Source organism: Lynx canadensis, chromosome B3, assembly GCF_007474595.2.
Source record: "Lynx canadensis isolate LIC74 chromosome B3, mLynCan4.pri.v2, whole genome shotgun sequence".
NCBI lineage: Eukaryota > Metazoa > Chordata > Mammalia > Carnivora > Felidae > Lynx > Lynx canadensis.
This window is the reverse complement of record NC_044308.2, coordinates 20,908,594-20,929,048: the sequence shown is the minus strand read 5'-3', so window position 1 is coordinate 20,929,048 and position 20,455 is coordinate 20,908,594. Positions and strand designations below refer to the sequence as shown.

General features: G+C 41.1%; 1 protein-coding gene across 2 annotated transcripts; it reads right to left on the bottom strand.

The window, feature by feature from the left end:
* Positions 1–600: 600 nt before the first annotated feature.
* On the bottom strand, positions 601–20,269 carry MPHOSPH10 (M-phase phosphoprotein 10). 2 transcript variants are annotated; one of them, XM_030317532.1, is made up of 11 exons: positions 20,134–20,269; positions 17,828–18,500; positions 16,841–16,998; positions 16,189–16,360; positions 13,074–13,215; positions 12,142–12,209; positions 11,084–11,221; positions 8,687–8,797; positions 2,935–3,042; positions 1,481–1,711; positions 601–839 (listed from the first exon to the last, which is right to left on the bottom strand). In XM_030317532.1, the coding sequence occupies exons 1-11, from the start codon at positions 20,220–20,222 to the stop codon at positions 690–692; spliced, it is 2,040 nt and encodes a 679-aa protein (XP_030173392.1). In that variant the 5' UTR covers positions 20,223–20,269; the 3' UTR covers positions 601–689. The 2 variants fall into 2 exon arrangements, with proteins under 2 accessions (XP_030173392.1, XP_030173393.1); XM_030317533.1 differs by lacking the exon at positions 601–839 and adding an exon at positions 925–1,246.
* Between the last annotated feature and the right edge of the window lie 186 nt (positions 20,270–20,455).

Genomic DNA, 20,455 nt, shown 5'->3' with positions numbered 1-20,455 from the left:
CAGAGGTAAAGCTTACAGCATTTCCATCAAAGCATAATATGAGGTCCTGTCGGACAAAAGGCAGTTTTCCCTGGATGGGGAGGTGAGAGCCTGGTGGTCATGGAAGATTCACCACACCTGCCAGTCTACCTTCCTTGCGTGTTCACCTTCTATCACATCTAGGTTGTATCTGCCCTCTCTGCATCTGACTGTGGACACTACTCTATAGGCCACACGAAGTCTCTGTCCGTGTGACGTGAGATCACCTCCCAAAGGGAAAAATGTAAGACACGAGCATGGCAATGTCACTGTGTTGTAGAAGGATGACCAAGCAGTGGGAGAAGAAAGTCAGGACCCCAAAGAGTGAGGACCCCTGCTGTAGACAGCTGCCTGTGACAGGGGTGGCTGGCTCCTGTGCCCTTGTCAGCCTGCAGACCAGCTCCTGCTCACCAGCTGGTGGGCCCTTTCTGGCCTTCACCTGGGCCACAGAAAGGACACAGTGTGCAAAGGGGCTTGGCAGCTACATCCAGCTTCACGCCCAGAAGCAATTCAGGGTTTTCCAATGACAGTTGGGAGTTTGTCTTTTCAAACTGCGGAATTCTCAAATATCTGCCATTCATGAAAAGAAAAATTCTCAAATTTTATTATAAAACAGAACAATGACAGAATATAAGCTTACACATTAATATTTACATTATATTCAAAATATATTACAGCTTTAATTTATGAACAGAAATATCCTGCTTTTTCTTCTTTTTCTTTTCTGTTTTCTTTGCATCACTGATTTGCATTTTTACTTGATCTTGTAATTTAGAAAAGAATGCTTGAGATGACTTCAAGGCTTTGTCTTTACCTTCATCCTGCAATTAAAGACAGTAACACACTCACACTATAAAATGCGCTTGTAAGTTAAAAAAAAAAAAAAGCCAAATGATTACAACAATGTATATGGAAATATAAATATCCATAAATGGACAAGGAATTATGAAAACTCACATCAGTTTGCACAGAGGTTTTATATACATTTTATGCTGCTGTGATATTCTTGTGACTTAAAGGAGGAGTGAGTAGGAAGAAAAACTCCTGCCAGGCCCCACGTCTGGGAGGGCCATGTGCTTTGGGCTGTTATTCCAGCCAGGCACCCACGGCCTCTCACTAGGCAGGTGGGTAGCGTCAGCTGGGTCTGACCCTCCGTGGATTGATGTCACCTTGCCACCAGTTTCCCCACACAGGCCCCGTTCTGCAGTTTTCCTTCCTGCATCCTTACCTTTATTTATTTTATTTTTTTTCAACGTTTATTTATTTTTGGGACAGAGAGAGACAGAGCATGAATGGGGGAGGGGCAGAGAGAGAGGGAGACACAGAATCGGAAACAGGCTCCAGGCTCTGAGCCATCAGCCCAGAGCCTGACGCGGGGCTCGAACTCACGGACCGCGAGATCGTGACCTGGCTGAAGTCGGACGCTTAACCGACTGCGCCACCCAGGCGCCCCCATCCTTACCTTTAATAGCGAAGCTTTGCCTGCTTTGGTCAGCTGTTTTAATTTCTCTGAAGCTGCTGCCTTCGTGTATTTCCCGGCTTGATCTGGGTTGTTCTTTTCAAGCAGTTTTCTCCGCTTTTCCTTCTCCTTTAGTTTCATACGCTTCTGATACTTCTTTTTCCTCCGTTCTCGTTTCTTGTCTGTAGCTGTTTTCTCAGCAGCTGTTTTTACATCTCCAGCTTTATTTTTTTCCTATTAAAATAATCACCAGTTGATCTAACTTAACACAACTCAGGAAATTAGAAGGGAAGCAAGTCCACAGAACGTGGCCAATAGGCTGTGTATCTACAGCCAAGAGTGAGTATGCAGTACCTATCTGCACCCCAAAGAGCTTTGGTAGCTCAGTTCTTTAGGCCTGGAACTCATTCTTTGATGAAGCAGACTCTCACAGTGACAGTTCGGCTACATCAGCACATCACAAAGGCAGCCTGGAGAGCTAGGTTAGCAAGCTGACAGTCCCAGAAGCAAGCCCCCTTACAGCACTTAAGACTCCAGGGACAACCTCAGCGCCAAGCTGCTGATGACAGCCACTGGCGGCAGGAGGGGTTCCCCAAAATGGAAGGGAAGTATCTATATACTGACGATCGATTTCCTCTCTTTTCTCCCCAGCTGCCAGCCTATCCTGCCAGGGCCGTCAACTGTAGAGGTGGCAAAGGTGCTAAAAGGGATGGGTGTGGGTGCAGCAAAGTGAGGAGGGACAAAGAGCCATGTGCCAGGCCAGCTGGGAAGATGAGACCTGTTAGAAACCATCATTTCTTTTTACTGCATGAGCTTCAGTGTTCATGAGGCAGGGACTGCCTACACTTGGTATGTCTCACATCTTCTAATAACTCAAATGTTCTATTCTAGAAACTGATTCTATTATTGATAAGCATTAAATGGACAAAATAATGGGGGAAATGCTGATATTAAAGGACTACTAGTATATGAGCAGCATAAACTTTTTTTTTTTTTTTTAATTTTTTTTTTCAACGTTTATTTATTTTTGGGACAGAGAGAGACAGAGCATGAACGGGGGAGGGGCAGAGAGAGAGGGAGACACAGAATCGGAAACAGGCTCCAGGCTCTGAGCCATCAGCCCAGAGCCTGACGCGGGGCTTGAACTCACGGACCGCAAGATCGTGACCTGACTGAAGTCAGACGCTTAACCGACTGCGCCACCCAGGCGCCCCTAAACTATTTTAAACCTAGTATCACTGATAGTATTCAAATTGGATTATAACAAGATATAGATATGGGATATTTACAAACAGCTTTTCTAATAATTCTATCTGTACCTCATAATATCTGATTACAGAAAACTGAACACTATTATTTGATTATACTTAAAACTCCAAGAAAATGACATTGAGTAGAGATCTAGCTATATACCAACTTATAAAAAAAACCTTAATGTTTCCACACTGGCTTTTTACCTTGACTTCCTCTGGGGCCAGGAGAGCTGCGTCACTAACGCTCACTGGGGCTACCTCCTCCATGGTTATGGCCGGCAGATTTGACACAACCTTAATCTCTGGAACAGGCTAGAAAAGAGATAACACATTTAATAGGAAGTCAGAAATGGTCCTAACACAAAATATTTGTATCGTGAACCTATTAAAGCATACTATACAAAATACTCTATGGAGATTATTTAAAATATGAGATGTGTTGACAGCAAAAATCTTAAGATAACTGGAATGATGGCAGTGTCAGTGGGAAACATGGGCTACCTGAGGAATTAATAATCTGCATATTTTAGGAACTATTCTTTCTCATTACTACACCAAGAACCCTTATTTCTACACTTTTGCGGAACATTTCTGCCATATTCAACACCAGTTCTTTCACCGAATTTTACTAAATTATTCCCATCAGTAACAGATGTGGACATTTTCAAACATTCCTATCTAGTGTTAAATAAATCTATTGATATTTGTGAATATTACCTTGTCTTCAGTTATGGAAAAAAGGCCAGCAATAAGAAATATACACAAAAAGATGCAAGGAAAAATGCTTATAGGAATGAGTCAAAATAGACTACCTGATAAACAAATTTTGTCATCTTCCAGCTACTGAAAACATAACTTTATAAACAGAAATAAGAAATGATACAGAACTCCTTTGGAAAACTAAAACAGTATCAAAATAAATCAAACCTATTAATTATAAAAAGGAGAAATGAATGCAATGTTCACTAGTCTTTTTTTTTAATGTTTATTTTTCAGAGAGAGAGCGAGCGAGAGTGAGCACACGCGCACACTAGCAAGGGAGGGGCAGAGAGAGGAAGACACAGAATCCGAAGCAGGCTTCAGGCTCTGAGCTGTCAGCACAGAGCCCGACGCAGGGCTTGGACCCACAAACCGTGAGATCATGACCTGAGTTTAACCAACTGAGGAACCCAAGTGCCTTTTTTTTTTTTTGAAAGAACTTCCCAGGAAATTCAGAAATTACAACAGGTTTCATACTGATCAGAACACTACTGATTATTTACCTAATGCTGACACTAATGCTCTTTATATCTAATTCTTGCACATCTCTGAGGGGCACCAGAGCACAGGGACAGGGACTCTGTTGGCTAGAAGAGAGTAAGAGATGAAGTGTAGGGCACAGCAGGTGCCCTGGAGAGAACATGGCACTGAGACTCAGGAGAAAGGGGGCTCTACTGCAGAGTATGTCACTGATCCCTTTGCACACTCCTTTTTCTTACCACAGTCCTGTCCCTACCCCAGTTAACTGGACAGATGTGTGTCCCGGGAAATTTCAGAAAGAATAAAAAGGACATTTCACACAATGTCAGAGTGTTAAAGAAAAAATTTCTTCCACTGGACTACTGACTGTTCACTTACTTATTAGTAACGTTGTGTTCCATTCTGTAATTTAAAGAGAAACAGAGAAAACGGAGACAGCCCAGAAAAGAAAAAAAATGATGACTGGTCAATAGGGTTTATGGAGATTGTGAAATACCAAACTGAGTATGAAAAAAAGTTCTTATTAAAAGGAACCTGTACCAAAAATTCTACATTTCTGAAGAGGAAAAAAGAAAGGCTTCTATATTGGGGCACGTAGCCCCAAATACATTCTCTCCTTCTTCAATTCCCAAGATTCCACGGAATGTCTAATTCCCCATATCAGGCTCTGTGTTAGTGTGATGAACACAGCAGGGAAACAGCAGTGAACAAAACACATTTGTGCTGGCTTGGAAACGAGTAGAGAACAATTAGCCATCAAGCAACGACGGTGATGGTGCTATGAGGGAAATGCGCAGAGCAGTGACGAATGCGGGAAGGAGATGGCACTCAGCCTGAGACCCCAGAGACAGGAAGGAGCCAACCATGGAAACAAAGAAGCGCAGCCTAACAGGCGGAGGAAAGTCCAGCAGGAAGATGTGAGGAAGGAGGCACTCTGCTCACTGAAGGCACTGGAAGACCAGTGTGGCTGGGGGATAGCAAGCTATGGAGACTAGAGGGGTGAGAGGGAGCCAGATCACGTAGGGTCTTGTAAGGCACAGGAAGGGATCATGTTCTTCATATTAGCAACTTTTTCACAGTAAGACCTGCTGGCCAAGAGGGGATGAAAATTCCTCTCTTCATTTATTCCACAGCTATACTTGGCACTTTGGTATCTAAAAATGGCTCCTGCCACCACAAACTTACTGTCATACAAATTATACCTTGATTAACCCAAAACAAAAAGCCAGGTGATAAAAGCAGACTGTCTTAGAAGACAAGATACTCACACAGGAAAAATCTCCTAACCATCAAAGAATCCGAAGGATTTTAGCGATTACCTCTTCTATACAGAGGAAAGGTAAAGCAATTTGTCTAATTCACAAAGCTTGTCAGGGGCAGATTCAGACTCAGGTTTCTGACTTCTAGACTAGTCTCTGAGATTCATGACATCTCATTTCTAGGCAACACAAAGGGGCAATAGGTTGGCAAGTACTAAAAGGAAGGCATAGAACATTTTATGGGTTCACAGAGGGTAGTGAGTGGGAGAGGCAGCTCCAAAGAGTAAAGAGGCACTGAGTCAAGTGTGGTGAGAATCAGACAGACAGAGGTCACTGGATGTCTGGGCCTGGCACAGGGGGGCATGAGGCAATGGGGACAGCATGGACCCAGAGTTAGATCCAACCCTTCCAACCTTTTTTTTTTTTTTTTTTTAATGTTTGTTTACTTTTGAAACAGAGAGAGAGAGAGAATGGGCGAGGAGCAGAGAGAGGGAGACACAGAATCCAAAGCTGGCTCCAGGCTCTGAGCTGTTGGCACGGAGCTGGATACAGGGCTTGAACCCACTAACCATAATATCATGACCTGAAGTGAAATCAGATGCTTAACCGACTGAGCCCCCAGGCACCACCCCCCCCCACCCCAACCTCTTAAGCCTTGGTTTCCTGATCTGCAAAACAGAAAGAATAGCATCTACCTTAATGTTTTGTGGATTGAGTTAATGTGCAGGGACACTGACATCATCAAGATGGCAACACAAGTTGATCCCAACCTTAGTTGTCCTCACAAGACCAACTAGCAACTATCCATGGATGAGATAGCATTGTGAAAATCCCAGAACCCAAGGGTGAGGCTGAAGCAACCCCCTGGACCACAGAGACTGAGAAGGACTGCATTAGAAAGGTAGGACAGGCTACACTCTGACCATATCCCTCCCCCCAGCTGGCACAGCACCCCATTGTGAGAGACCACCTGGACCTAGGGTTTCTCCAGTGGGAAGAAAGCCTAAGTAGACCTGTAACTCTCCAGCATCGTAGGATACTTCTAGACAGGCCCAATCATGTCGGTGTCATAGGGATCACCAAAGTCTGTGGGGATTGACCACTGGGGATCAGACTAGGATGCAGAACAAGGGCAGGGCTTATAGCAATTAGTGCTTGGATCTTGGCAGACCAGGTTCCTGCTTGCAGCAGTGTCCAAGTAGAGATCCCAGCCAGCGGCCTTGACCATTTGTAGAGCCAAGCTGGTGCCCCTGTCTGGCTCCAAGAAGTATCTGCACCCCCGTGTTCACTGCAGCATTATTTACAATAGCAGGCCATGAAAACAACAGAAATGTTCATCAACAGATGAATGAATAAAGACAACATGGTATACACACACACACGCACCCACAACACACACACACACTGGAATACTATTTAGACATAAAGAGAAGGAAATACTGCCATTTGTGACAACACTGACGGACCCTGAGGGCATTATGCCAAGTGAGATAAGTCAAATAGAGAAAAGACAAATACTGTATGATCTTGTTAGGCAGGAAACTAGGCATGAGCAGCAGGAGGATGGACCTTCGACATCCAGATGGAGAGCTCTACTGGAGACCACCCAGGGACCACCACAACCCACCCCTCTAGCAGTGGGTCTGTGGTTACAACGTCCTGGCAGAGGAAGAGTTAAGTGTGTTGTGCATGTGGCACTTGTGCACAGAGCAGCCCCTTGTCCTTATTTGACCTATGTCTCCAGAATAGAAATAATGTTGTGGCTTCCTACCCTTGCAGGCATTTCAAATACATCTTGGGAAAAGACATGAGAATTTGGGTAATTATTATAAAATCCCGGTCTGTCATTCAAATGTTGTGACCCTAGGGCCCACCCAAAAGAAAAAAAAGATCAAAGTCCACACTCACGAGTTTCTGGGCCCTGTGTCTCTCTTGACTGGCAGGCTCCTCCTGTGGAGTATACTTGAATACAATTTTTCTATGCTTTACTTTTGTTTCACTGTAATTATTTACCATGGCAGCCAAGAGAACTGAGGCTTCTTCTTTCCTTTCCCATTTAACTTTGGGTAACAATCTCACTTAGATTTCTCTAAAAAAAATCCCCCAACTGATAGAGAACAGATTAGTGGCCACCAGGTGGTGGGGGGAAATGGGTGTAGGTAGTCAAAAGGTACAAACTTCCAGTTATAAGAGAAGTTCTAGACAGAGTTAACAGTATTGTATATTTGAAAGTTGCTAAGAAAGTACATTATAAAAGCTCTCATCGTAAGAAATAAAATGCCACTACACTGGGTGATGGATAACTAAACTTACCATGGCAATCATTTCACAATACACACATGCGGGTATCCTGTGCCCTTCCAAAGTTCATGTTAGGCCACTTTGCTTTTACAAAAGACCTAGATTAGTACCCGTTTTTGCTAACTGAAAGAAATCTGAAAAGAATTTTTACTTTTGTGAAAGCAAAAGTAGTATTCAGCATCTGTTTTGCAGTGAGCTCCCCTGCCCAGCTCCTTCTGCAGGAACCACACTCGGCATCTCAGCATCAGGCCACCAGAGCTTTAAACTGTGTCTGTGAGCATTTGTGTGCATCTCCACGTGTTTGTGCATCCGTTACAAGACTGGTTCTGAAGTAACAGAAAAGCCTAGGAGAGGTTCTTTTTTGCGGTCTGAAAAGCTCAAAAACTTTTCCATTTAGTTAATGGTAATTGCTTCTTTGGTTTATCCATTTAGGCTTACGAAACGTTTCATAGGAACATTCTACTTTCTGATGATGGGGGAACCTCTATATCAAACCACTGTTGTACATCTTAAATGTATACACTGTTACTTTATCTTTTAAGTTCATTTTTTTTTTTTTGAGAGTGACAGTGCAAGCAGGGTAGGGGCAGAGAGAGGGGGAGATAGAATCCCAAGCAGGCTTCTCGATGTCACTGCAGAGCCCGACATGGGGGCTCACGAACCATGAAATTACGACCTGGGCTGAGATCAAGAGTTGGACGTCCAACCGACTGAGCCACCCAGGTACCACTATGTCTATTTTATCTTAATAAAATTGGGGAAAATGGGTTCACATTCATAAAGAACCTAATATGGTACATAGCAGGTATTCAGAAAATATTCAGCAGGTACAGACATCACAGGTCTCCAGACACACCACAGGATGAAAATACAACCCAAGACTGAACAACAAGAAAGAGTGAGTAATGAAGAGATCCTGGGCTAAGATTTTAGGTCTGGCAAAGGCCCATCTGGTGATGAGGCTGGATCAGCAGAGGAAGCCAGAACTGTCCAGAACTAGATGTAAGCCTTCCTCAAGACAGGCCCTGCCTGTAATTTACAGGGAATGCCTATAGGTTTGTATCCAAAACCAAATAAAGTGCTAGCCTCACAAAAGCTCAAAGGGGAATTAAAGGCACATCTGTTCTGACGGCACACTGAAATGTTAACACACTTACCGGTTTAGGGATGAAGTGAAAGTTCGAGAGGGCATCCAATTTTAAGAAGAGGGAATCCATCATCTTCTGAATTTCTTTGTGCTCTGGATTTTCTTCTTCTGCTGTTTTTTGCTTAGGAAATGAATTCAACAACATCAGATTAAGCAGCCTAAATCACATCACAGGGCAAAACCCTGAAGGTCAATAAGGGTGCTCCCCATTTCTCATCATCAAGGCTCCAAAAAAAACATTACAAGGCAGAATTCAAGTTCTCAATACCATGACGGTGCCAGCACTAGCCAAAAAAGAATGTGCTCTGCACTTCAGGAGCTGCAGCAATCACTACCTCTAAGATTCAGAACTTACAATTTAATTCCCTTGGTATTTATTTGTCAAGAACTAAGCCATTCCCACTAGGATGGCTATCATTAGGAAAAGGGAGGAGCGGATAACAAGTGGTGGTGAGGATGTCAAGGAACTGGAACCCTTGTGTGTGGCTGGTGACAATGTAAAATGGTGCCATCACAATGGAAATGAATCAGGCAGTTCCTCAAGTTAAACAGAGAATTACCGTATGACCTAGCAACTCCCCACTTAAGTAAATACCCCAGAGAATTAAAAAAGAGGTTCTCAGGGGCGCCTGGGTGGCTCAGTCCGTTAAGCGTCTGACTTCAGCTCAGGTCATGATCTCATGGTTTGTGAGTTCAAGCCCCATGTCGGGCTCTGTGCTGACAGCTGGGAGCCTGGAGCCTCCTTTAGATTCTGTGTCTCCCTCTCTCTTTCTGCCCCTCCTCTGCTTGCACTCTGACTCTCTCTCTCTCAAAAATAAATAAACGTTAAAAAAAAAGGAATTAAAAAAAAAAAAAGACGTCCTCAAACAAATACATGTAGCCATATGTTCAGAGCAGCACTATTCCCAACAGCCAAAAGGTAGAAACAGCCCAAATGCTCACAATCCCCTTTTCCTTCTGCCCATAATGCTCACTCTAAAAGGCTAAGACTCTTTATTTTTTTATCAAGGCATAACAGAAAAAAACAAAACCACACACACCAGAACAGGGAAGCCACTGGCTCTTTGCCTGCACCACCTTGATACCAGAGATGCATCCAGGTCTGTTTCTAATTCTGTCACCAGAACCCACTTTCCAGCCACGTCCAGGCATTTGTCACTGCTTTAGTTTAACTTAACTCATTTTTTATCCTCCACGTGTCATTTGCCTTATCCCAGATAATAATGGCTGTGAAATCATCTTTAAAAAAAAATTTTTTTTAAACATTTATTCATTATTGAGACCCAGAGAGAGACAGCACGAGCATGGGAGGGGCAGAGAGAGGGGGAGACACAGAATCTGAAGCAGGCTCCAGGCTCTGAGTGGTCAGCACAGAGCCCGACGTGGGGCTAGCTGTGAAATTATCTATATACAACTAGAAGTTCATTCATGTGCTATTTATTATCACCTTGCCTATTACCTCTAGGACAGATACCAAACTTCAGGAAATATTTATCATCATCCCCAGACTAACTCTTAATTGAATGGGTCTAGAATTAGCCTAAATTAAACCCATACTCAAAAACTTATGATTGACTACTGACTTCTGAGACCTCAATAAAAGTAGTATTTACAGAGCTGGTACATTACATATTTAATTTTTAATTCTCATGGTTACAAAATACTTTCTGTATTTACTGAGTCCTCTCAAAGTAGCCGGGCAATGTTTAATAATATGTTCCTTCAACTACCACTTTGGGTTGCAAAGCAGCCAGAAAGAATTTGAATTCAAATCTTTCTAGATCTTCAACTTAACAGCAGCATCAAGGTCATGGTTTGCTATTGCTGTGAAAGTGGCATTAATTAATCAAATGGCTTTTGCAAATAAAAAATGCCATTTTACACCCAAGTACATACTGACCACATTCTGAATAAATCGAATGTGGAAAAATAATCCAATCACTAACTGGTAATATAATATTACTTGAAATTACTGTGTCCTACTTAACCAGATAGTTTTTTTAAGAATCTAAGTGAAAACAAAACCAAAACCACATAACCCATCAGACCTAAACATGTGAATGAATTCACAGATAATGTTATACTGGTAACTTCTAAAGAATGAAAGAGAAGTGATTTTAAAATTGTGGGACTACTATAATAATTTCTAGAAAGTTAATAATTACCTTTGGAACAATCGGGTGAACAATGACTAACTGCAAAAACAAGTTCCCCTACCCCCTCACATTCAGGGGCAATGTCGTAACCTCTCTATTTCTAACACACTGTCTCACACTTCAATGAGGTGAATGAACCAAGAGCATAAGATTTGTTTCCTGACTTTCAGCCATCACAGTAGAACCAGAAGAGCCAGCTGTCTGCTTCTCTTACTTTAATAACAATGCCTTTGCCTTCGGGGAGTCCTCACCTGGTTGAGTTTGATGTATTCCTGTTCATAAATTTCAGCAAGACTCAATTTGCTCTTCTCATGGTCTAACGTTAAACGTTTTTTATATTCATATGCATCCTCCTTAGGTTTTTCTTTACGTACTACATCATCCCAAGCCTGAAATACGAAAGGCACGAGGACGATAAATTAACAAAATCTATCATTTCTTTCTAAGCTCACTTAAGACTCTTCCTCTGGAATATTTATTATCATTCCATGGTAAGCAAATTGTAGCAAAAAGTAATTAATTTCAATCTGTAAAATGACTATTCAAGTCACCAAACATAGGTATTATGAAAAATAAAGAGGGCATTACTTAAGTATTCTTTTTTGTTCTTGTTTTAAATGCACCTTTCTCGTTACCACCTTTAATTCCACATTTCCCCATCAAGGTTTGTTTACAAGTCAATACTTCAGTTTCTCATTTCATTTCAAATTTAAGGATACTCTGCATACAGTACCCACCCTTCAAACTCTTCGTATTTTGAGCAAACACTATACACATTTTAAAGCCATCTCTTATTGTACATGTCATATGCCCAATTTTATTCTAAGTTTACAAAATAAAATCAATTCTTAAACAAAAACTTTGCTAGGTTTTTAACATTTGAAAAAAATAAACCCTTTGTCACACTGTGCCCAGATACTGTGTGCCAGATGAAAGGTCCCAAGTATGACCCTATCAAGTCAGAATCAGTCACCACGCCTGTCATCCTCTACCAGTTTCACCGGGCGCCACCAGGCAGATGAGCAAGGCACAGGAAAGACTGGCAGTGGCTCTGGCTCCCCCTTCTCCTCAAGCACAAGGCTTTCCAGAGCTCTAGTGAAAGGCAGTGCCTCACACAACAAAAGAAAGATAGTGCAGACTTAAGCAGTAGTAGCCTTCAGTGTAGACTTAAGCTTTAAATGAAGAACTGATATAAACAAAATTTCTACGAAAACAATGAAGAGTGTTGGTCCTGCTCCCAAAATACTCATATATTATTTCTAAAAATTCCAGTGAATTTTAAGTTCAGTTAAATTTCATTCTTACTGACCTGATCTCTTATCCTCTGCTTAATGATATCTTCCAGTTGAAGGGTGGTTTCCTCTGTAATCACAGGAGCTAAAGGAAACAGAACATGTACTCACGAGGTAGGTATACACTAGACCAGAGGTTCTCAAAGGGTAGTCCTTGAACCAGCAGCATCAACACCTGGGAACTTGTTAGAAATGTGAATTCTTAGGCTCTACTCCACACCACCTGAATCAGAAGGTGGGGGGAAAGGGCCACCTATCTGTGTTTAACTAGCCCTCTCATGCTCCCTCTAGTTTGAGAACCACAAAAGTAGAGTATATCCAGTAATCAGTGCTAACACTTTTAGTCCATGCACCTGGGTACTCACCCTCTTTTCCAATCTCTCTAGAACTGAATAAAATGGAAATTCATTTTGATTTCACAGGTATAAGAAAGAGTTTGATGAGATGACCAGGGTTCCTGGCTAGAGTTCATAATTTCGTCAGTAGAAAATGATACCAGGCATTGTATACAGGTCACTAGCAGAAATGATTATGGATTTAGGCATGAATTAGCATAACAGTAATTCCTGGGTAAATTAATAGTACTGTGACTGTATAAGAGAATGTCCTATTTCTTCTTAGAAGATACATGTAAACGTACTTAGGCATGAAGTGTCATAATATTGGTAAATTACTTTTAGATGATTCAGGGGAAAAAAGTACACACAGATAATCACATATATACATAGGGGAAGGAAAACAAATATGGCAAAATGTTAATGATTGGTGAATCCAGCTGAATAGCATATATGTGTTTGTTGTACTATTTTGTCAACTTTTCTGTATGTTTGCAACTTTTTAAAATAAAAAGTTGAGGGAAAAGAAATATCATTTCAAATCTTCCTATGAAATAAAGTCATAGAAAACACATGCAAACGAACATCTGCAGGAGCCCCATGGGCTCACGTACCCATGCGGACTGCATGGTCAAAGTGCAGAGTCTCTTCTAGAAGGCTGTTCTCTGGTCGTTTTTGAGCTGTCACTTCCCCTTGAAGCTGCCAAGGTTTTTTTTCCAACAGCTCTTTTTCTAAAGATGCAATTTTTTCATTCATCTAAGAAAAAAAAAAGTTATTACAATTTAGGAAAAAAATCAAGCTTATAGCTGAATAAAAGCAACTACTTTAAAAGCACAAAAGCGGGGCGCCTGGGTGGCTCAGTTGGTTAAGCATCCGACTTCGGCTCAGGTCATGATCTCATGGTCCATGAGTTCGAGCCCTGCGTCGGGCTCTGTGCTGACAGCTTAGAGCCTAGAGCCTGTTTCGGATCCTGTGTCTCCCTCTCTCTCTGACCCTCCCCCATTCATGCTCTGTCTCTCCCTGTCTCAAAAATAAATAAACGTTATAAAAAAAAAAAAAGCACAAAAGCAAGAAATGTATTCTCAATACATTTTTGTTTTTTCTTGCCACCATTTTATTATTAAGCCAACAGTAACTTCCTATTCTTAACACCTGAGGTGGGGTGAGGCACTGCAGATGACTTCTTTCCCTCATTGATTTGAAATGCCATGTTTATAACATACTAAATTCCCCCAGAAGATTCTGGACAGATTTCTGGGCTCTGTTCTAGTCAAATGATCTATCCATTCCCAAGCCACTATCAATTTTAACTATTAGAGCATTCCAAAATTAATTTTTATTTGGACATTAGACTTCATACCCCCAATCCAAATTATTTCTAACTTTTAGAAGACATCTAGAACTTTTTATTTTTTTAATTTTCATTTCTTAAAAAATTTTATGTTTTATTTTTTATAGTTGAGAGAGAGAGACAGAGAGACAGTAGGGGAAGGGTAGAGAGACAGAATCTGAAGCAGGCTCCAGGCTCTAAGCCGCCAGAACAGAGACCAATGAGGGGCTTGAACTCACGAACCATGAGATCATGACCTGAGCTGAAGTCAGACACTCAACTGACTGAGCCACCCAGGCGCCCCTATTTTTTTTTTTAAGTTTATTTGAGAAAGAAGAGCATGTGCAAGCACGAATGGGGGAGGGGCAGAGAGAGGGAGGGAGAGAATCCCAAGCAGGCTCCATGCTGTCAGGGCAGAGCCCAACACAGGGAACGATCTCACAAACCATGAGATCATTACCTGAGCCAAATGCTCAACCGACTAAGCCACCCAGGCAGCCCTATAATGACTTTACAGTGTAGAAAATGCCAGCCTGAAAGCTACCTTACTGAATTCCCTTGTTTTTCTAATAGCTTTCAGTTCATCTACTTAGGTTATTCTAGTATCCTTTGCAAATATTAATGCTCATTTCAGTTTTCCTTACCTTGTATCTCTTTCTACTGTAGTTGCACTAACACTTCCACAAGGATGTTAAATAACAGTGGTAAAGGTAATAGTGGACATTTTGTCTTACTCTTCATTTTAAAGGGCTACTTCTAGAATTTTACCACTGAGCATGATGGCACCTTTTGGTTAAATGCATTTGTATTTCACTGCAGGTGAAAAAAAATTAAGGATGGATACTAAATTTCATCAAATGTCTTTTTTTAAGTTTATGTATTTTTGAGAGACAGAGAAAGAGCACATGTATGTGGGGGAGGGGGAGGGAGAGAATCCCAAGCAGGCTCCACAATGACCAATGACAGTGTAGAACTGGACATGGGGCTCAATCCCACGAACCTGGAGATCATGACCTGATCTGAAATCAAGTCAGATGCTTAACTGACTGAGCCAGCCAGGTGCCCACATCAAATGTCTTTTTGACATATATGGAGAGAACCATACAGTTTTCTCCTTATCCTGTTACAACCAAGAATTACGTTAATAGATTTCTTGTTCCTAAATCAAGAATGAGGCCCATTTGGCTGTGGTGTTGTCAGTCTTTCATTATGCTATTTGGAATATTCACATCACTATTCATAAATGAAACTGTGTGTGTGCATGTGTTTTAATGTCAGGTTTGGGTATCACGTTATTAATAGCTTCACAAGAAAAAAAGTCTGGAAGCTTTACTTTTTGTACGTGGAAATTGATTAAACAACATTACTTCTACTTCTTGAAAGTTTGATATAATTCCCCAATAAAACTAAACCTGCTTGTCTTTATCTTAGGGAGGATATAGGGAGGAAAAGACACTAACTCAATGAAATTTCTTATTTTGTTTCCTAGTGCTTCCCCACCTCCTCCTTTTTTTTAAAAAAAAAATATTTATTTATTTTTGGGAGAGTGTAAGTGGGGGAGGGGCAGAGAGAGGGGGACAGAGGATCCAAAGCAGGCTCTACGCTGACAAGCTGACAGCAGCAAGCCCAATGTGGGGTGTGAACCCATGAATAGCGAGATCATGATCACGATCTGAGCTAAAGTCAGACGCTCAACCAACTGAGCCATGAGGTACCGGCCCCCCACCCCTTCCTTTAAATCTATCTCTTTGGGGACAATCTGACAATCATAGATTTAACTCAGATTCTCTTTTGCTAATAATTCTTTTGATATCCTTTGTATATTTATTTGCCTATTCTCATTTCTAATTGAGTGATATAATTTTAAGGTGGTTAAATGACACAAATAACTGGAGCCAGGCTGTTATCTATTATTTGCAAATGACACTTCATTTGCCTGAAATCATGTCACAAGGAGATAATTTTTATCAACTTTAGAAAATGTATTTGAGATGGCATTAATTAAAATTCAGGTATGTGGAGCCATCCACAGAGCATCTGAAAGAAGCAGTATCCTTAAGAGCAGCTGAAAGAGCTACAAAGAGAGGTTCACAAGACAGCTAATTAGGAAAAACATGCCACTAGGTATAAAGAAACCAGGGACAAAGGGAAAAAAAAAACAGCTTTTAACACAAACTGAAAGTCAAAGGGTGGGAAATGCAGCACTGATTTTTACAAATTAGCTACCTTCCACGTGGGCATCTGGATATGGTGTGCTGTAGGGAATAGCAGCAAGATTTTTGTTTTGTTTTTAAAAGATAATTAAGCATTCAGCCAAGAAAAACAGTGTACATTAGTTATCTGGGAGTCTCATAGTCCTGGTAAGTATATACAAAATTCCTTCAATTCTTAATCATTACCTTTTCCTGTCTTTTCTCAAAAGAGGATTTAACTTCATCAGAATCCTTCTGTACATTTAAGATATTTTTATCCTCATTTTCCTCATCATCTGGCAAAGCAAAGGTCACTCTTTTTGAGGTTTCTTTATGTTGTTTACTGTCTTCACTTTCTTCAAAGTCATCATCTTCATCCCTATAAATACCAAAACACTTATGAAAAACAATAATACACCACTTTTCATTAGGAAAACAAAACTTATTTTCTAGTAATTTAAATTCTTTTGTATACCTAATGCAAATAAATATTCAGAATTCCAAAGTCATTCAGTTATTAAGGACCAGAAGGTATTATTTCAGTGAAATAGAACAAAAAGTGTACAATATATAGAAAATATTCCTCAATCTATAGTACAAACTTATCTCACAAAAATAACAATAAGGTATTTTTATTGGCACAAAAAGCAAATAAATAAAGATCTGATTGCTGGTGACATTTATCTTCATTAGATGATCTCTAATGACTCTTTAAATTCAGAGACTTTCTTCTGGCTACCCTGAGACTATCTGATGTTAGAGAACATAGCTTTTTAGGATAAACATATTTGACAACTATGAGTACACACATATAATTGGACAGTTCTAGCTTACAACGTAAGGGACTCAAACTACTCACGTTTCAGAAATGCTTTCTTCTTCTTCTTCTTCTTCAGCAATTTCTTTGTCTTCTTCCTTTGGATCCAGTTCATCATCATGAACACTTGCTAGATCTTCATCACTTTCAACTGGATCAAAGAAGTCTTTGTATTTCAGGTTTCTGGAACTTTTACCTGACTAAATTGAAAAGACTTTTCAAACTTCTGACTAAGGAGAAAAACACATTAAATCATGCATATATGTGTATGCATATTTTTTTTAAAGACTTTTTTTTTTTTAACATTTATTTTCGAGAGTGGGGGGGAGGGAGGGGGGGGAGAGAGGGACAGAGAGAGAGAGAGATAGAGAGAGAGAGAGAGAAAGAAGGGGGGTGGGGGGAGACACAGAATCCAAAGCAGGCTCCAGGCTCTGAGCTGTCAGCACAGAGCCTGACGCGGGGCTCAAACTCACAAATCGTGAGATCGTGACCTGAGCCGAAGTCGGATGCTTAACCGACTGAGCTACCCAAGGGCTCCTGTGTATGCATGTTTTATAAGGAAAACTGGGAATTACAACACTACTATAAAACTGTAAGAACTACTAGACCGTAACAAACTGGAAGGAAGTATTGATTCATTATATTCCTATCTCTAAATCTTCTAACTATAATTATTTCCAAGATATCTCAGCTTAAAGTAAACAGATGCCTTCCTTTCACTTATTATCATTTTTAGTGTTTGGTGAAAATATGTTTAAGGGAAATTCTGAATACCTCTAACATGTGTGGTTATGGTTGTGAAGCTACAAAAGAAATATTTTGTTTAACCAACTGAGCCACCCAGGCGCCCTAAAAGAAATATTTTGTGATAAGCTTTGGTTTAATTTTTCCAGTCCAGTTTTCAACAGATCTAAATACTTCACTCGTGCCCTGATGAGTTTTGAGGTATTTGAAACCTCTTCTCAAGAAACAGAACAAAATCTCATATGAGGTAGAAAGTCCTCTTTCTCTCCTCTCCCAAGACTTTACCTTAGGTTTTTGACTTCCAAGCAGTTCTCCTTCATCTTCATCAGAATTGACATCTTCAAAAAAATCAATATCTTCCTCCTCATCACCTTTTTGTTCCTCTTCTTTTTCCATGTTTTCTAAAAAGGTCTCCATTTCAGATAGTTTGAAAAATTTATCATCTACTATGGACTTCTCTCTTGGTTTCCTAGGCACTTTGTCTTGCACCTTGCTTTGCTCCTCCAATTTGCTGATATCAAAATCAAGATCAGAATCTTCATCACTGAAAACTGGACTTTTCCTCAGATCAACTGTGCTTGAGTTTTTCGTTTTCTCATCCCCTGTAGGATCATCACCACTCAGGTCGGCCACTTCCTCCTCCTCCAAATCTTGTTCGAGGGCCTCCTGGCCATCAGCCTCCACCTCTGAGCTATCCTCTTCACACTCCTGCTCTTCATTCTCTGGAAAAAGACTGATGTCTTCGTCTTTAATGGTTTTACTAACTGCATCCTGGAAGTATTGTAAAATTGGTTCATTTTGCAATTCTAGTTGTTGCCAAATCTGCTCATCATCAAAATTCTCTATCACCAATTTTTTTAAAGGACTTCCGTGGATTCTGCCATTCTCTAGTGTTTTGTTAAAATCATAAAGTACTTTTGTTAATGAAGTGAACTTTGATGCCAATTCATCTTGAATCCTATTAAGGGGGCATGGGGAGGAAGTTTAAAGAGATTTATAATTATAGATAATAATTTCACAGCACTGTGAATTAGACAAAAAAAGCCCAACTCTTGTGCAAAACCAAACTTGAATGAAATATCAATTTTAAGTATAGATCCTGGCTCCCAAGAGTATATTATCTTGCAGATGAGCCACATTAATATATAAAAAAGAGTCAGCTAAGTGTCTGTGAATCTGCTGTATGGATTTTAGACAGGGAAACTACTACGCACCTCTTTGCCTCAAGATACACAGTGAATCTTAGTCTTAAAAAGCTCAACTCTGCTATGTTATATGCCACTCCATCATTCAGTCAGCCAATGGTCAAAACTTGCTTTGGCAAGAGTGTCAGAGACTACCTCTCTGAAGATGTGACGTCTGAGATGACACCTGTACATAAGGAGATAGTCTTTCAAAGCTCTGGAAACATTATCTTCTAAGTAGAGGAAAAAGTGAGAATAAATTTCCTAAGATGGAAATGAGCGTGGTGAGCCTGAGGAACAAAAATGCCAGCATAGCTGGAGTGTGATAAAGGAGGCAGAAGGTTAGGGAGGTAGATGGGAGGTGAATCGGAGGTGAATCGTTCAGGGCTCAGAGGTAAGAGTTTGCCATTTTAAGTATAAAGAGAAGCCATCAGAAGATTTTAAGCAGAGGAGCAAAATGATAGAATTTACACTCTGGAAAGATGGCCAGTAGAGGAAACGTTACAAAAGTACAGTGATTAGGTTGATGAAGAACTGTGCAGGGGTTAGGGGAACAGATTCTGTGAGAAGCAGTCGAATTCAGAATACAGTCTGGAGACAGCACCGACAGAATTGGCTGATGAATTATATGTAGAAATGAGAAAAAAGAAAGATATCAAAGAAGTAGCTTAGTTATATGTCTGAACAACAGAAAAAATAGAGCTGCCGTTTGCTGAGATAGGGGAGGCAAGGGTGGAGCATGGGGAAAAAGTATCACGGAGGGCACTGTACAGGAAATTAAATAGAAACAACAGCTCATTTTGCACATATTAAATTTGAGATGTTGAAAGAATATGTGGCTGTAGTTGCTGTGAGCCTGAAGCTGAAGGGAAAGGTCGGGTTTGAAATACAAATCTGAGAGCCATACTTTCATACAACGCATTTTAAGTCCTTCAACACAATACAAAGAGCTTATGCTGGCAAGAGATATGAAAGACAGTCCTAATTCTCAAGAAGCTCATCGTGGAGGTGGACAGCCAAGCGACAAACTTAATACTTCCAATGAAGGATATGGATAAGTAAGCACTGGGTGGATTGAGAGCATATTGGAGAAAAGAGCAACCAACCTAGGGTGCACGCGCCTGTGTGTAAAGAGTCGGGGGGGTGCGTTAAGACTCAATGGAAGCCTCTGGGCATTAATAACTGAGCTTAGTTTGGTTAGCACACGACTCGGAAATCTGCACTGTACAGCTTTCAACAACTTTAAAATTTTTGATAGGCTAAGGGTGCATCAAGTAAATGAAATTTGGGAAAAAGAGGTGTACGCTTCCCTTTATCTTCCCCCTACTCCAGAATTCGCTGGGGGCCGTGAGTCCGCACCCACGCTGAGACCCGGGCTTCACCCAGAGTCCGGCTCTGCTCACTTACGTGAGGAAGCACTCTGGCCGGCCGGTGGCTTTACCAACCTCCTTCAGACACCGCTCCAGGGCTCGTCGACGCCAGACCCGCGGGGCCATTGCTGTCTGCAGCTCTCCACACAGCGCCGCATGTAAAGGAAAAGCGCTGCCCGGAAACCGCGCCACAAAGACGCGCCTCGCGCAGCCTAGACCCTGGAGGCTAAGGTTCCGTCGCTCAGAAGTTCCGGACCCACCCCCTGCCAGAGTCCATGGCAGAGCAAGAACTTTCACTGGGCCATTGATCAGTTTTAGCGCTTTTGAACTTTCTCCAAACTTTCTGTTTCGTAGTCCTG

Coding starts and splice junctions, on each gene's coding strand:
- MPHOSPH10 (XM_030317532.1), bottom strand. CDS start 20,222: ATGGCCCCGCGGGTCTGGCGTCGACGAGCCCTGGAGCGGTGTCTGAAG. Junction 3,043..8,686: donor TTCACTTCATCCCTAAACCG/GTAAGTGTGTTA, acceptor TCTCTTTTCTAG/CCTGTTCCAGAGATTAAGGT. Junction 840..1,480: donor GCAAAGCTTCGCTATTAAAG/GTAAGGATGGGG, acceptor CTTTAATTGCAG/GATGAAGGTAAAGACAAAGC.